The sequence below is a fragment of the Ascidiella aspersa genome, chromosome 9 (genome assembly GCF_963924565.1).
Source record: "Ascidiella aspersa chromosome 9, kaAscAspe10.2, whole genome shotgun sequence".
In the NCBI taxonomy this organism is placed as follows: Eukaryota; Metazoa; Chordata; class Ascidiacea; order Phlebobranchia; family Ascidiidae; genus Ascidiella; species Ascidiella aspersa.
The window spans coordinates 180,230-197,529 of record NC_139455.1 but is presented as its reverse complement, the minus strand read 5'-3'; the positions used below and the strand labels follow the sequence as shown (position 1 = coordinate 197,529).

The 17,300-nt window shown below is 34.4% G+C and overlaps 2 protein-coding genes across 2 annotated transcripts in view; both read left to right on the top strand.

Annotated features, from left to right (window-relative positions):
• The first annotated feature begins 201 nt into the window (after positions 1–201).
• Positions 202–13,176, top strand: LOC146131733 (uncharacterized). Its single transcript, XM_083396967.1, has 18 exons — positions 202–374; positions 896–1,010; positions 1,312–1,412; positions 2,647–2,733; positions 2,990–3,123; positions 3,521–3,621; positions 4,237–4,364; positions 4,613–4,695; positions 5,310–5,742; positions 6,456–6,579; positions 7,272–7,476; positions 7,781–7,893; positions 8,111–8,194; positions 8,743–8,910; positions 9,185–9,278; positions 10,758–10,908; positions 11,487–11,610; positions 12,041–13,176. Exons 1-18 carry the CDS (start codon positions 270–272, stop codon positions 12,175–12,177), a joined length of 2,487 nt encoding a protein of 828 aa, XP_083253093.1. The 5' UTR covers positions 202–269; the 3' UTR covers positions 12,178–13,176.
• A 1,592-nt stretch (positions 13,177–14,768) lies between these two features.
• Positions 14,769–17,300, top strand: part of LOC146131731 (uncharacterized) — a 44,518-nt gene continuing 41,986 nt past the window's right edge. Inside the window, exons 1-2 of the mRNA XM_083397032.1 lie at positions 14,769–14,778; positions 15,816–15,964. Of these exons, the coding sequence (XP_083253158.1) occupies positions 14,769–14,778; positions 15,816–15,964 (159 nt within the window). The remainder of the gene's footprint in view (positions 14,779–15,815; positions 15,965–17,300) is intronic.

Sequence of the window (17,300 nt, the reverse complement as noted above, 5' to 3'; positions counted from 1 at the left end):
AATAAATACGGATTTATTATTGTTGGAATTCTGTAAACATAAAACAAGTTTTATCATAGATTTATGTTATGAAATAGGTTAATTTAAAAAAAATAGTATACTTTTTGTTTAAACAAAACCCTTGGCAGAAAATCAGAAAAAATTGTCTTTGTAGTATAAGCTTAAATAATTATTTAGTACTTATGCATTAGAAAAGTTATTAAGAAAAAATTTTATATTAAATTAGTAATTAGTTTAGTCCACTGGTAATTTAAAGCGATTGGAGTGAAATGGAATTAGAAGTTGATGACAATGAAGTTATCCGAATACTACATGAGTTTTTACTCTCTCGTAAACTCTACGTAACTGCTGATGCTTTGCAAAAAGAAGCTTGTGTATGTCAACAATTTTCTGACATTGTTTTGTTTTATCTTATCTTGGAAAATAAGCAAACAAACGCAACTTGATTGTTTCTTTAAGTCAACTTTAAATTAGATAACTAAACTTAATCTTTGAAATTCCGCTTCTGTAATAACACTTTCGCCCAAATTGGCGCGGCTTTAATAACGTTATTTGTAAAATTTGCTGAGCTGAAAATGGAGTACTATACTGAAAACCATTAGCGCGACAAAAGTTGCGAGTTTGAGCTATTTTTCGCGGCTGCCTTTACGTTGATTTTACATGAAATGCGTGGCTATGACCGCGGCCGAGTGAAAACTGGCCTTAAATTCCAACCTTGGTATAACCTATATGTAAACACTAACATAGCTTAAAAAATGTCTAATCCGAAAATGTTGAGTAATCAACATGATATCAATAAAGACATTTCGATATCTTCACCAGTTAATGTAACTAAACCAACATAGCTTTATCAAATAAAAATATCACCACAAAGCTACCATCTTTTAATGTTTAGCTCAACACGGCGGACACACAAGCAGATGACCACCTACTTCCTCTCAGAGAGTTTGCAATGGCTGGAAAATGGGAAGAAGCCAGACAATATCTTCATGTTTTGTCAGAGATTATAGGTCTTTGGTTTGTTTTTTTGTCTGTATTCTTTTAAACATAATTTAAATTCCTTTTAATTTAAGGTATCGAAAAAATCATGTAGAATTGCTAGTATATATATTGAATTAAAATTCCAACATGATTTTGCAGTGTAAGTGAGTTGTGTGGAGTGGTTTACTTAACCCGACACAATATATGGTTGGAAAATATTCCGCCATAAATGTTGGACTCATATAGTTTTTGTGATCTTACTTGAGTCCCGAATCTGGCTCACAAACCGACTCCATCAACAAAACTTAATTTTAAGTACATTTGTCCCAGATGGAAACACCAACAAGCAACTTGTTTATCTTCTTTTCCGTCAGCGATTTTGTGAGCTCTGTTTTGGTCCAGATGATGTAAATGTGGAAGTTGCCCTCAAGGTACTAATAAACATGCAAACACTTGTGCTTTTTTTGGTCTAGGTTCTTTGTCAACCCCCTCCAGGGCTGGGGGAGCCACTATAAAATCCACTATAAAAGTCAAACTCATATTATTTGGCTCCGGATCCATCTCCGTAGCCACCAATCCATAATCCAATGGATTCAGATCGATAGGCTTTCATTTTTTGAAAGCTGCTTTCGCTCTGGCTACATTAAGTATATTTTTCACACAAATAATATCCATCAGTTTAGTAGTTTGCTTTGTATCAGTTTAAACTTCTGTTAAAAAAAGCAGTTTACATTAAATTGAATGAAAAGTCATACGGTTGAATCAACTTAAGAGACAACCAGTAAAAGATTAATATTGTGACACAAAATCCCCCCTAGTAGACAAATCCCCCCCTAGCCATCGTCGCTCCTGCTTCACCAAAACAATAAAAATGGCTCCGGCTCTGGCTCCACAAAAATAATAAAAATGGCTCCGGTTTTGGCTCCAGAGGAAATGCTTAGCTCTGGGCTCAAGCCCTGGCCCCCCAGCCCTGCCTATAACACTGCTTTTAAACCTTTTTGCTGGAGTGGAACCCTATGGAAATATACCACTGGCTCGAGGAACCCCAGTGCAATAATTTGTATGAATTAGCTAAACAATTTAAAAGTTGCGGAATCTTGGTTGAAAACCACTGCCCTCTAAGTTAGTTAGTTTAACCAGAGTTGTTCTTTAATTAAAATTTACACCCACTAGTCAGGCGTGCATCTGCCAATCAAAACCTGCCTTTCTATTTTGGTTGTAATATAAATACATAATTTTCATGTGGTCTGCCTCTATTGTTTACCAAACTATTGAATGCGTAGGACTGTTTACCGAAGTGCTATACGCCTCAACAAAAACTGATTATTGCTTAAGGTGATTCGCCAGTCAGACAAGCAGCTGCCATACAGCACTCCATTAACGAACGGCGAGTGCAAAATCCCATCCGTGTAAACTAATTATCCACAGGCTAACAGAATAAAGGGATTGATTTGAATAGAAATTTATTGGCTGTATACAAAAGAGAATGTTATTGACAATAACAAATCAATTGAAGTATTAGGAATGTGTACTACATTTATAGGCCTTGGTGCCATTATCCAGAAAATATGTTTATTTATTATTTAAACACTTGACAACTTGTTACTATCCTTGCCTTAATTACCTCTGACAAATTATGATAGTAACATGATTATTTTATTCCAGGACATTGTTGAGGAATTGCATTCTAATTGTTCTGAAGCTGAATATGAAGCTTTGATGGATTCTGTTTATTCTTACTACGATTTACAGGTACTTTATACTAAGATATAAATTTATAATTTGACTATGAAAAACACGACCTAAAAAAAACTGATGGTGATACAAGCTATTATCAAAATGCCATCCTAAAGTAAATTTAGGTTTATTTAAGCTCTTTGGCCATGTTATGTATATCAAAGCTACATTTAAGATCCCTGCATGAAGTACCCAAGTTAGATAGTATTCTTGAAACAAAAAATATGTTATTATTTATGACTTGTCAAAGCCAATTCTTTTTTATTTTCAGACCAAAAAGCAGACAACCACATCTTTAGTTTTAGCGACCAGATTGGAATGTTTTCATGAGATTTCACAACTAATTCTTCCAATTTTATCATCACATGGCTTGCAACCACATTCACTTGGGTCTAAAAATGGAAGGTGAATACTACATAAGTTGTCATATTAATGTATTTATAGAAATATTTCAAGTTTTTTATGCCAACTATAACATAATTATGTTATCAACCTGTTTTAATCAAGAACTCTTTTAAAACCCTAGTAAGCTTATTGACTCCTAATTTTTTTTAATGTCCCACTATTAATTTTGAAAATTTATGCATAGTTGATTTAATTTACAAAAATGCTCAAACAGAAAATGTTTGTTCATTTTAAAAGCCACAATATTCAATAGAAACTTTGGTCAACTTGCGAACTTGCATACTTTTAAGTGAACTGGCGAACTTGCGTATCTCCTAAGAGGTTTGTGGACCCCTGGTTTGGAACCACTGACTTAGAGCAAGATGGATCTTCTTGTTATCACTTTATTTTCCTACAGGTTGATTTCCATAATTGCCAAAGGATTTCTCTATGAACGAAGCATTAAATATTGCCTGGAAAGAGCAAGCAACACAAAATCTTCCTATCATGAAGCAACATGTAAGATAGTTTTACGAACAGGATGCAGCAGGCAACCGTGCTATGATTGTTTCACGCCTTGCTCCCCTCTGAACCTATGTAGCTCAGTTGGTAGAGTGACGGACCCGGTATGACTGAGGTTGTGAGTTCAAACCTCACCACTGCTAGTTCTACGAACAGGATGCAGTAGGCAACGGTGCTATGGTTGTTTCACGCCTTGCTCCCCTCTGAACCTGTGTAGCTCAGTTGGTAGAGCGACGGTCCCGGTATGTCCGAGGTTGTGAATTTAAACCTCACCACTGCTAGTTTTACGAACAGGATGCAGTAGGCAACGGTGCTATGGTTGTTTCACGCCTTGCTCCCCTCTGAACCTGTGTAGCTCAGTTGGTAGAGTGACGGTCCCGGTATGACCGAGGTCGTAAGTTCAAACATCACCACTGCTAGTTTTTTTCTAGCCTGGCCTTGTTTGCACGAGTTTTTAAGACCTTCAAAGGCATGTTGTGTACTATATAATGTGTGGCTTTATCATTGGCCAGTACAACTTCACAAGGCTTTATCACAAAATACGTATTGTGTTTGTGTATGTTTGAGTTGTTAAGTAATCCATAGAAACTCATACAAAAAGTCCTTTTTAAGATCTGAGCACAGAAAACTTCCTTGCTACAACTTCACTCTCCAATGTTAGCGATGTGATACAACCTTTGTTAAGCGATATTTCTGATGGTCGATTTTTCCAACAGCTGGTTACCAAACAACATAAAGAGGTTTGTTAAATTTATCAGTAAATAATAAAGTTTTTTTAACATTTTTTAAATTTCCAACACAATTGAATTTTTACTACGTAACTACAAAAGCAACTGATAATTTGTAAATGGTTAAATTTTGTTATAATTGGATTACTTTTATAATCACCCTGTAAACACTGTTGTATATAAGATATTTACAACATGTTTATTGTCTATGAACGCTTTAATTCCATGTTTTAATTATAATAGTTGCCCATGTTCTTTAGGTGTTTGTTAAAACTAAGCCCCTGTCACGAAAAGCGATCGAGATTGTTCCAAGTCCTTCAGTTTCACCAGAAAAATCAAACCTGTAAGTTTTCAAATTCTGTTTTGTGTAACTTGAATGAATAGTCTTTCTCTATCATGTCACTTTTTTAATTTTAAAGTTGAATATTAGCGGTTTAAAGATGAATAGTAATTAACGGTTTTGTTAATAATAACAAGTAGCGATGTTTGGTATTAAATGCCAAATGGTAGGATTATAGTATCGTTACCCGTCTAATACTTGGTTGCGGTGCCGATTAGTTACCAATATTAATATAGCAACTCCAGGCATGATTTGCAATCCAACACAGCGATTCCACGTTAAAAGATAGATTTATTAAAATATACAACTGAAGTTAATGATACTTGTTCATGCTAATAAACCTGGTAAAAATTACCTTTGAACAATTCAATTTCATTTATTTTGCTTGTTCAAGCATAATAATGACCTCATTTGGAATGGTTGCATTGCAATACGTTTTCATCCTAAATATCAGGTATCTGTATCACAATAAAATGTCAAATATGAGACATCCCTAATAACAGGGATGCCTTTTTGAACACACAGCAGAACAGAGTCTAGGATTGCTTCTTAAGGTCTCAAATTTTTTTTGCACACATATTTTTCTCCAGTTTTTATGTGCATTTCTACTGTTTTAGAAACCAAAAAGATCCCCCAGCCGTGTCATTCAGTCAATCTCACCAATCCACAACATTAGAACCGGAAAAAGTTGTCTACCAACCAAATGCTGACTCAGCAAAAGGCATAAATTCACAAAATGATCAGATGAAACAAGATTTTGTTAAAGTCAGTGACACAATTCTTCCGCAAAGTGGAGATTTTCAACAAGGTACTTTGCCACAAACAGTTGTTTCTAAGTCTGCTGTTGCACAGTCTACCACATCTACAACACACAAGCACGACAAAGGTGATTTCAAGCAAAAAACAGTTTCGGACAGAGACTATCAACAAAATACACAAACTGCACACAATGACCAAGTTACTTCAACTCAGTTGGAACAAGCTCCATCAACTAATACTGGAAATGGAACAATTCATTTTGCGCAACCTCAATCTACATTGGATACAAGGGTAGGTTACAATAAGGCAATAAAAAACGTTTTTACTGAATTATTGGCCACTTAAAAAGTTTCTTTTGCCTTATAAAGTTATATAAATCATTGCTTTTTTAACTCTTTTTTAAATTTCTTTAACAATCCCTCAAAATATAGCCTAATTTTGTGAATACAGCAAAGAATTGTAGTTTAATGAAATAGTAAGGTTTTATTCAAATTTCTTGGCTGTGATGGAAAACAGTTTTCAGTTGATTGTCCAATTTTAATACAAATTTGATTTAAATATCTTGGTTCAAAATCTTGTGTTTTTTAGTTTAAAAGCATCATTTTCTGCTTGAATCCATTTTAAATAGATTTAATGCCAAATTGCTATTTACTACTATTCATGTTCTAAACAAACTTCATAAATCTATTCATGTATCTATTTAGAGAGCCCGGCATATACTCAAGATTAATATTTTTTACTAATTACTTTAACAAAAAGAGAGCAATGTCTGTTTATCCTTTTATTGCCGTTTTTTAATTTGTCTCTTAGTTGTTATTGCGAAATTATGATTTTATTAAAAGTCCTATTAACAATTAAAAAACAAATTAAAATATAAGAAAAATTTTTTTTGGGTGAATTATTTCTTCCAATTGTCAATTTATCGCCACGCCACAAATATTTGTAAATATGTATATAAGTCTAAAAAGTTTTGATTACTAAAATTTTATGTTTTTGTGCCCCAGGACTCGTACGCTGACTTCCTCGCTGAGCAGTCGGCCGCAAAACTTCAACGCGATCAACTTTTAAAGGAACTTCAACGAAAAGAAGCTGAAGCAAAAATGATCAGAGAAAATCTACAAGTTTCAAGTAAGAAGTCATTAAATTTGTTGGGTGCATACACAAGTATCATGTGAAACTCTTGATTAACAAATTCCTTGAGTATCAATAAGCTGAAATATTTCAAAAATGGAATCTTTAATCTCTTTTGTCAATTCTTTTAATGGATTAAATTAAGTTTCCTTGAAAGAAATAGATTGTTAAGATTGTAATTTTCGTCATATTGAACAAGTAGTGTGTTTTCTATATTTCAATATAATAATGTAATTATGACATAAACAATCATTTTTTGGTGACTATCAACTACCATGTTAGAAAAGCTTTTAAAAAATAAATGAATCGTCTACTTCTGTAAACTTAAGTAGCCATTACTCAGAAAGTGGGGTCACTAAATTTAACTACACCAGATCCAGCTGTCAGCATATTTTCATAATGATGTTTTGAAATGTTGGCGGATGCAATTTTAAAATAAATTTTAATGTTATTTTTAACTGAAAGACATCGTATTAAAGCCTAACCCAATTTTTGTTTCATACAGTTATTAATTTAATTGTTTAAATGATGATTAATTAGGCTAATGTTGCTTGACACAAACTGTTGTATTTGGTCCGCGTTGGTCAGGCCTTACAGTCGTTCGAAAAAAAGAAGTATTGTGGTTGTTCCTCCTTTCTCGCCAGTTATTGCTTTAACCCTCAATTTAAATTTTATTTGTTACTTTCCAGGTCGTGAAATTGCAGTAAAACAGGAACCTACAGCTGCACAAGTTCCAAAGTTCCAGCACAAGTATGTTCCTATTGAGCGAACCGACGATATCTCAGCGATTCGAGCAATTTCCTTCCATCCTTTTGGTGAAGTTTATGCTGTCGGCTCAAACTCACAAACTTTAAAGATATGTGCGATGCCAAAAACACCTTTAATCCCATCGACGTAAGTTGTAACAAAAACTATTGATTTTAGTATTATTAGACAATGATTTAAACTTTCAAGAAAAAATACCATTGTTGAACTAAATCGTCTGTAAACAAAGACATTTTTTTTCTTTTTAATTCAAAGATCATATTTCAACTTCTTTAATTATAAGCTAATTTACTTACTAATGTTGAAATTTCCTGCAATCTTATTAATTTTTTGTAATTTAGATTAACTTTTTCATTTTAAATTTTTCTTGAAAACAGTTTTAAATAAATAGGTGTAGAATCTCTGTGTAGAACCCTAAACATTCTGTTGTTAGGCGACATTCAGTGAAGCATCCTTCTGAGCTTGGCCATGACTTGGATTGGTCGCGTGTGATTATGAAGAAGACTCATGTTCACAAGGGATCGATCTACTCACTCGCATGGAATGGTGAGTGGGCATTTATATACGTTTATTACTTGATTTAAAACTACTAGTTTTGTTTTAGTTTAAATTAAAATCAGTTTACTAGGTTATTGTCCGAAGTTTAAATCAAATAATTCTCAATTTTTTTTTTAAATGTTTCGGAATTTGGAACTTTCTTGCGGACCCCATTTTAAGAACCACTCGTTTAGAATATATAATTTATAACTGCTTATTGTTGTAGGCTCCGGTGATATCCTGGCTTCTTGCTCCAACGACAAACTGATAAAGTTGTACAAATACGACAGCAACATTAACCAGATCACACGTAAGTTGCATCTAATGTACTCCATTTTAACCATATTTATTTGTTGTGAACGTTTATCCACTTTACATTGCGAGTAAAAATCACATGACTGAACAGTTTCTGTTTTTTAGAATACAATGGTTTTCGCAGATAATTTGTGAAGCAATATTTTTTTGTTGAGCACGTTTTTCCTGTGGCGTTTCATGCGGGGACACACACCAAGATAAAGCAACAATGTCTTGTAGAATAGTATATAACACAACAGTATTTAGACAGCGAGGATATAAACTCAAACATGGTAAATACGTAGTAATATCTACGACGGAATAAGTCCGAAATGGCCCGAATAACACCTGAACCATAACAATATGGTTGGGGCCGCTGTTTTGCATATCATGTTTGTACTTTTCGAGGTTAGAATTTCAGTTAGGGTTGAAATTATTATGGATTTCGTGACGAAATTAGGGATGGGCTTCGAGTTAGACTAAGTTTTTTTTTCGTAATTATTGCTTTAGCCGGTTTATCAAAATGCTCTAGTGGCCATTTTCCGATATATTTACTTCCGTTAGACGGCGCACTTGAGCTGGGCTACCACAAAGGTGTGGTTCGTGATTTGACATTCGTCGATGATTTCGCTTCGGGATCGGTTCTGGCGAGTTGCGGTTCCGGGGAATTCCTGGTGTACGCCTTCGATTGCGCAACTTCGAAGCTGATGTTTGAACTTACTGGACATTGTGGTGAGTGTACGATACTTTATGTTCCTATACACGATATTTTGTGAGAAATGAACAATAAAACCTTACACGAACTGTCTGAAGATTATTTTATCTTGACGACAAACTTATGGTCCAGTTAAGATAAATTATTTTATCATTTAATGTGTCGGAAAAAAGGTCTCCACCGACTTTGATCAATAACCAGTAATTTAGAATGTCTAGAAATTGAAGGATAGTTCATTTAAATAATATATCAGCAGTTCTTCGGTCAAATGTTGTCAACATTTGTGTTAAGATCAAATCCTCTCCATTTGTTCTTGGAACAACGGGATGATGGCTTCCTCTTCACAAGATGGATCCGTCAGGCTCTGGGATCTAAAGAATCCAAGGTCAGGGTCGAGTAAAGTTTGAGGGGTCAGTTAGGTCAGGGGTCAACTGGGCATAGGAGCAAGTACAACAAGGGTCAGACATGTTTTCGAGTCTGGGGTCTATTTGGTCGGGTGTTTCTTAACCTTTTAGCGTTATTTTTCCTGTGTGGATGTCAAATTGTTGCGCACAATAAAAGAAGATGAGACAGTAGGGTTGTTCAAACAAACACTTTTTTGTCAAAATTTCAGTGGGGACCCCCTGGAATTGTTAGGTTGCGTCTAAAAACCCCACAAACCAAATCTGAGCACGTTTGGTTCAGTATTGACCGTGCTACGTCAATTTGAAAATTCAGATTTGGGCTAAAATTTTGAAAAAAACTAATTATCCTTCCCCTAAAAATTTTTTTTATTTTTTTTCCATTGCTTTGCAATTGAATAGCCATGAATCAACCTGTTTTGCAGTAAAAAAGTGATTAGTCATTGTACAAATGTCACATTTCAACAATATTTGTTAAGCTGTTTTGTATGAAAAATAGCTTAAAATTTTAAAATAAAGTGGATGCAGCACACATGAAATCAAATTAATAAAATAGTGCATTTAGTCTTTACACAATTATATCAATTACTTATTTAAAGTTTAAAAAAATTTGCTAAAAAGCCATTTTTTGTACAAATCAGCCTAACAAATGTTGTTGAAATGTGACATTTGTACCATGACTACTCACTTTTTTACTGCAAAACAGGTTAATTCATGGCTATTCAATTGCAAAGCAATGGAAAAAAAAAAAAAAAAAATTTTAGCGGGGGACAATTTATTTTTTTCAAAAATTTTAGCCCAAATCTGAATTTTTAGCACGGTCAATACTGAACCAAACGTGCTCAGATTTGGTTTGTGGGGTTTTTAGACGCAACCTAACAATTCCAGGGGGTCCCCACTGAAATTTGCCAAAAAAGTGTTTTTTTTTAACAACCCTAATGGGGGACAGTCTGTCACTTTTAATATAGATTCAACAAGATAAAAGGTTTTAGTGGGATACCGCTTTCAAGCGTAATATTAAAATTAAAAAAAAGAACACCACACACACGTTTCCGTAGTTATTACTCGCTTTCATACTTACTACGTTTTAAACACTGTTGTTAGTGATTTAAACAATATATAAATCATTCTATGAAATATGCAATAAGATTCTTTAAAATCTGCGTTTTTGCAGCCTTGAGAAACAATGGATTATTTCCAAAACGGCTGAAAATAGAAAAATATGTCCAGATTTTAAATTGATCTGTCCCATATGTTTAACCAGTACTAATAACTCTAAAACTTAAGAAAAAAAACTCCTTAAACTTACGGCCTTGTCATCTTATATCAAACATAATATTTTTTAAGGTTTAAATCCTTGAATGACGTATTGACTGTAACTAAGTGGTTTTTTTTTGCATTAATACGGTTTTACTCTTGAACATAATAAAGCTACTTTTAACTGAGTTTAAAATATTCTCCAGGTGCGTGAGTGTTCTCGGCTTCGGTGAATCCCCCGGTAACCCCAGCGTACCCACAAGTGTTTGTGTCGACAAAAGGGGGAAGTACCTGGTGGCCGGTCGTGCTGATGATGTCATCACACTGTATGACATCACCGCAGGGAAAGTACTCAAGGTAGGTTGTTTAATTAATTGCGATATTTCGGGAACAGCTATCTGATCCAAATGACGTTTGCAGTCTGCACAAGTGCGGTAAACTAGGACATTCTAAAATTACTGAAGTCCGAGTCAAGTCATTTGTAGATTAACTTAAGGCCAAGTCAAGCCTTCAAAAGTAACACGTCAGCTCCCAGTCCAAGCCATTATTTGATTTAAAGAAAAAGTCCAAAACAACTCGTTCGTCCAAAAGACGCGAATGAAGTAATTTGAGAAGAGACACTGGCCTGCACTATGTTCAAATGAAGAGTTTTAATGAATTGTACCTTGCAGTAGGTAATATCCTTCAGGTTGTTAAGTAAAAATATTGCTTTAAAACATGACAACTTAGATATCTTTGATTGTTAATACGTTTTTCTAAGAAATTTCCCTTTAAAGTTGGAAAATAGTTCGTTGAACGGCAAACCATGGCTGAAATGACTAAATACAGAATTTAAATATACCGACGCATTAACACCATTAGAAATGGTGCTTTGGTAACTCAAGATTATGACAAAGTGGGACCAAAATGTTTAAAAGTTGTATTTATCTTGGTAGGACCTGCGCATCCACACTGGCGAGGTTAGGAGTGTCCAGTTCAACCCAGAATCGAGCAACTTGTTACTTTCTGGGTCGTACGATGGGTCGGCTGCTGTCACCGATATCCAACAAGCGACACAAGGTGACGGTCGTTGCTAGAAACCTTACAAAAATGAGGCTTTTATTCCAATGACCGATATTTCGGAAAAAAATTAAGGTTACATCCAAAATAATTAATTAGGTCAAAAGAAACGAAATGTTATAAAAAAAAGTAATAAAACAGTGCAATTAAGGCCGTTTGTGCCCAAATATAGAGTAATGATTTTGTTTTTCCAAAGGCATTAATTAATATTCGGTAGTTAACAGTAATTTTTTTTCTTACAAAATATCTGGATAGCTCTGCGTAGTGTTGCTTAGAAATATTGAATTCTACTCTTTTAAAATTGTATATTTTTCACTGAAAACTGTTTTGACCCACCATAAAAATATGAATCCCAGCTTTAAACCAACTTTATCACTGAACTTGCAAGCGACAGCTCATATAGATTTGCCTTAAATATTGTTGTCCACAGATGACCCTCAAATTCCCTCGGTCCGATGTGCTTTCCACAAGGACAAGGTGATCCAATGCAGGTGGCATCCAGGCGGAACGCACTTCGCATCAACATCTGCTGACCGCTCATGCGTGCTATGGACAAGCGCACATTGACACGTCACAATGGTTTGTTGATATTCAAACCACAAGTGTGAATGTTGTAGTGCACGCAACGTAAGTTACATCAGCAGTACTCTAATTGCCCCTATTAGCGATTTTTGTAACTTTATTTTGTTAGGTTTTTTATTAATATAGCTGTTTACCAAAGAAAAAGTCGCTTGGAATGCATTTTGTTATATTTTTTCTGTGTTTGCTAACTTTAGTAAATCCCCCACAACTTTCATCGATAATTTCTAGTGTTTTGAAAATATGTGGCCTTAATTAGTAAAAATACTTTGTCCAGCCTTTTTTTATTTAACCTTAATCTTACCCACCCCTTTTTGTATTGGTAACACTTTGGGAGCTTATTGTGACATTTCTGCTACAGCTCTACTTTATATATTTTGTTCCATTTTTTACTCACAAAAATGTATTTAAAAAAAATATAGTTCTACAAAAGCAAACATTTATTATTTTGTAGTTTTACGAAATTGTAGTGTATTTATAAATATGCTGTTACTACCAGGCACAGTGCGCTAAAAAGAAGCTCTTCCCGTATTTATTTTTTATATCCTATGTTTCGGTTACCTTATGCGTCAGGATGCTTTCACCAGGGAATGTATTAACAGTGTTAATTTAACAACACGTCCAACATACTAAATAACTGCCGGAAGAGCTTTTTTGTGGTTAATTGCCCTCACAAAGGTACAATACTAGTTCCTAATGGCAGTAGTAATTCATAAAAATAGCCATTCGATTGGTATGATATCAGATTATACATAGATGCTTAAAAATCTACCTTTTTACATTACTTACATTTTATAATTGCATGACGTTTTGCACAGAAACACGAACTTTAAATAATTTGGAAACTTTTATATTAAATTTTTTTTCCGCAAAGTGTTCCACAATTTCCTCACCTTCGCATTTCACTGTTACCAACAATTTACTTTTTCACCTTTCTGTGTTTTTGCTTGCACTGAGGGATTCCTATCTTTCAATGCACAAGCTTTACTTGCACGAAGAGATCTCTATTTTTCGAAATAAACTTGTTTAAAATGAAACACGGTGTTTGCTTTGTTGAAGTTTCTTTACACAAAATGTTTTGTAGTGTCGGAAGGTTAGAGACCTCAAACAGTAAGAAGCCGATAATAAATTAAAAGGCAAATAATATCTTCATTTTTAAAAATAAACTTGTTTAATTTAACAACAAGTATTATGTCTAATTTGTTGAAAGTCTTTTCACGACTTTTTATTTCATTTTTGCAAATGTAAAAAGTAATTTTTATTACCAATAGGCAGGCGAGACGTTTTTATATCAGTAAGAAAAGTGCTAATGTTGTGCTTTTATCTATTGTCTTGTCATGTAATACGGTTATTGACTTTGTAGAAATTGCCGTGATTTTTTCAGTTTGCCGCAAGCTGGTTAAGGCTTGCAACCGCTTTTAAAACAAACCTTCTGTTTATAAAGCGCTGTTTGTTGAAGTGTGTTGTGTCGATCTTTGGACGCACACGTCTCCGTTTGCAGAAAGCAAACAAATCCAACAGGTCAAAGTGCGAGAAGGAGGGTAGACGAAAGGTCGTGACCTATTGCGGTTAAAGGTCGTGCCCCAATAAAGGGTAAAGGTCACACTAGGTTCGTGACGTACTTTTAGCCTGACCTTTGTTTTTTTGATCGTTTCATATAACGTTCCAAAGTTTTTTGTTTTTCCTAAATTCTTGAGTCACGCATTATTTACCCATTATCGTATTTTGTCGTTTCTTACAGACGTTTTTAACTTATAAAGCCAAATGATATTGATTGTATATTCCATAGGCTCAAACCCCTTAGTACCCCCTTACTCACGAATTGGGAATAGACTTTAAATAAAGTCAAAATAAAAACGAAATATTTGAGTTCAACTGGCTTATAATTAGGACATGCTTTCGCCCCCTGAATACTGCAACGGGACCTATCATGCCTCTTAGAGGCCTTAAGCATTTAAACTTCGGTGCAATATATGTGCCATTGAAAATTTGTCTTTAAAATTTTTGCGGTGCCGCCTTACCTTGGTACATTAAACACTTGCTTATTTTGCTTAATGGTTAATCCAGCCCTTCCCCCGTAGAGACCGAGGGCCTCGGATGACAAACGTTGTTCTATATAAGGTTCGCATTCGTCAAATCGTTGCCATATAAGTTGTTGTTTTTTCATAAAAGTACGGATAATGCGTCTTGAAACAAACCAACTTTTTCTGCTGCAAATCATGTTGCACCAACATTTCCACCACTCTAATTCACACGTTCACGTGTTCTAGTAATTTGTTGAGTATTTGCCGAGCATATTTCGCGTCGAGTTAATATTTCCTCAGAGTTGATGGTGACAAGCGATTATTTCGGGACAAATATTTGCGCAATGCATAACAACGCTGAGCAAAGCGAAATACAAGAAGCATTATTGCAGCTGATCATGTAACGACTCTTGTAGTTCAGCTAATTGAAAGAATAACAGGAAATGTTTTACTGATTAAAATTTTTGAACGTAATGGCTGGGGGTAGTAGTTAAACGTAGAATGAAAGCCAGAGCCCAAGTAGGTAGCATTTTGTTCTGAATAAATGCTACGATAATGGCTGGAGGTTGTAGCTAGATGTAGAATATCTACTTGTAGAATATTTATCATGTTATTTGCTGCTCCTATTTTTCATTTACTAAATAAAGAACAACTGTTTTTCCTAACGCATTGTGCGGTTAAATAATACATAAATTTGAAAAATGCAAAAATAACTTTTGTTGAGAGTGTGATTAAAATTAAAATGTACTTTTTTTCAATGCAATGTATTTTAGGGATCCTTTCGTTTTGCAAAAATGTTTTTTTGCCTAAAAATGCAAGTGCATAAGAATTCTGTTAGTTTTAAAGTTAAGGATTTGTCAGAGCGCAGTTGATTGCAAGAAACCATTATTTTGCAAAATGTGATGTTATTTAAGTTTAGGTTCATTAGCTTCGGAAATTAGCAGCATAGTGTGACGTCAAGGGTTATTTTTGTTATATTTTTTTGGGGGGTTTTGTGAAGGTGCAAACCTGAGTTTATTTAAACATGGACATTTAAGAGCATACCTGTGAAACGTACATAAAAATATTACCTATACTTCTATATGGGCCTTTGGTATTCATTCTAAAGGCCTAATACTTTATCGGCCTTGTAAAACTGGACTTTAGTTTATGTATTATTAACTCCTCGCCACACAATAAAACGAATTTAATCACTTCTTTAATTAGGATCAACAGTTTTTGATGCAGTTTAATGGATTTATAAAAAGTAAAAGCATGGAAAGAGCAAGATTATTCATTTTGATTCTTACTTTGTCTTTTTCTGGTAAGATTGCAAAAATTAACTTTTACAAAATTTTGCTTAAACAAAATAAGTTTGCTGTTAAAATAGTCAGACGTTCTTTTACTAATTCATTGATGAAATTATTTTATGTTTATAAATATCCTTACAAGTTTAATGTTTTGTGTATTTGTATGGTGAGTTTCAATATGACTTTTCCATCCCTTAAAGATTATTTTATTTTGTGCTTCACCATGCGGAATATAGTGTAAACAAACTCTCTGAATTTTCTTGAAACTAAAAAAGCAGTCGCCATAAATATTGATGTTTTACTGTGAATTTAGGGAGTATTTCGGCTTGTGGGCCGGGATGGGAGGCCAGGAACAACTTCTGCTACTTATTTGAGACCAGATTAAGCACTTGGGCTTCAGCTGAGTCATTCTGCCAAACGCAGGGAGGACATCTTGTTAGTTTCGCAGATTCTGGTGAACGGGTAAGTTTATGTGTATGTTTCACAAGCGCTCATGGGAAAAGCTGTGTCTGGTTAGAAAAATGTCATAAAAAGATCTGGCCCTGAACTAAGACAATGAGTTGTCAAATTTAAAATTGCATGTAAGGCATAAATATAAGGATAGTATTTGACCCACCCACCCAAACACTAAATCGCACCCTAATCCAAATAATGTTAGCAATATAAACCCCCGGATGAAAATGTAGTATGATTCTAGACCAGCGCCAAATATCCTATAATTAGAATTAATTGTGTGTTCAATAAAAAGATTAAGTGTTTGAATTAGTTAATGATTCACCAGCAAAGCCATAACCAAGAAACAATCAAGTAAAAAAATTGCCAATATGTTTGTTTTTAAGTTAGCATCATCAACAGAAAATGAAGTTCTTTTTTTTCTTGATAGTTTTTCAACATTTTGATTTTTGTTTTTTCAGCTTAGTGGATCTCATAATGTTAAGCTTGTTAAACACTAAAAAAATTGGAAAAAAAACACTGCACTGTTACAGAATTATTGGTTAGATTGAAATCACACGTATTTGCGTATTTGTAATCCTAATATTTTGCGTATTTTGTAATTCTAGCTATTTTTCCAATTGCCAATTTAGAAAAAAAATTTGCCTTTTAAAATGCTGTTCGTTTTTATCAATGTTTCTTAAGGCTGGTTCATACTAGACGCGTTAACTTCTAGCGTCTGGCGTCTAACGGCTAACGTCGTCCAGTTCACACATAACACGTTGCCGGCGTTAACGGCAAATTTCCTCGCTTCTAACCGAAAGCGTCAAAGTTGAAATATTTTAACTTTTCCGCAACCGAAAGCGTTTTTTGAAAACGTGTTACGTTAACACTTGACGCGTCTAGTCTGAACCAGCCTTTGAACTTTTTTTTATCGTTTTGAAGTCCCGTGGTTTTATTAAAAGTTATCATTACGTTAACGCTTGTGAATTAGCGCTAGTATTTCTGCTTTGTAGAACCGCATTCACATCACAATGATATGTGTCGATTTAATAGCGTTAAGGTTCGCTAACACTAGACGCGTTTTGCGGAAACAGAAAACGTCGACGCCCAAAGCCTAAAAACGCTTTCTGTTACAGAAAGTATAGTTGAACTTTGAAGCTTTCGGTTAAGAGCGAGGAAATTTGCCGTTAACGCTGGCAACGCGTTATGTGTGAACTGGACGATGCTAGCGCCAGACGCAAAACGCGTCTAGTATGAACCAACCTTAAGTCTCCAAAATTTTGTATAAGCTAATGAAAGTCAGACTTAAATTACTTCTAATAAATTCTATTACTCCTAAAGGACATTACCAGTGAAGCAAGGA

Coding starts and splice junctions, on each gene's coding strand:
- LOC146131733 (XM_083396967.1), top strand. CDS start 270: ATGGAATTAGAAGTTGATGACAATGAAGTTATCCGAATACTACATGAG. Junction 375..895: donor CTTTGCAAAAAGAAGCTTGT/GTATGTCAACAA, acceptor TTTAATGTTTAG/CTCAACACGGCGGACACACA. Junction 9,279..10,757: donor TGGGATCTAAAGAATCCAAG/GTCAGGGTCGAG, acceptor AATATTCTCCAG/GTGCGTGAGTGTTCTCGGCT.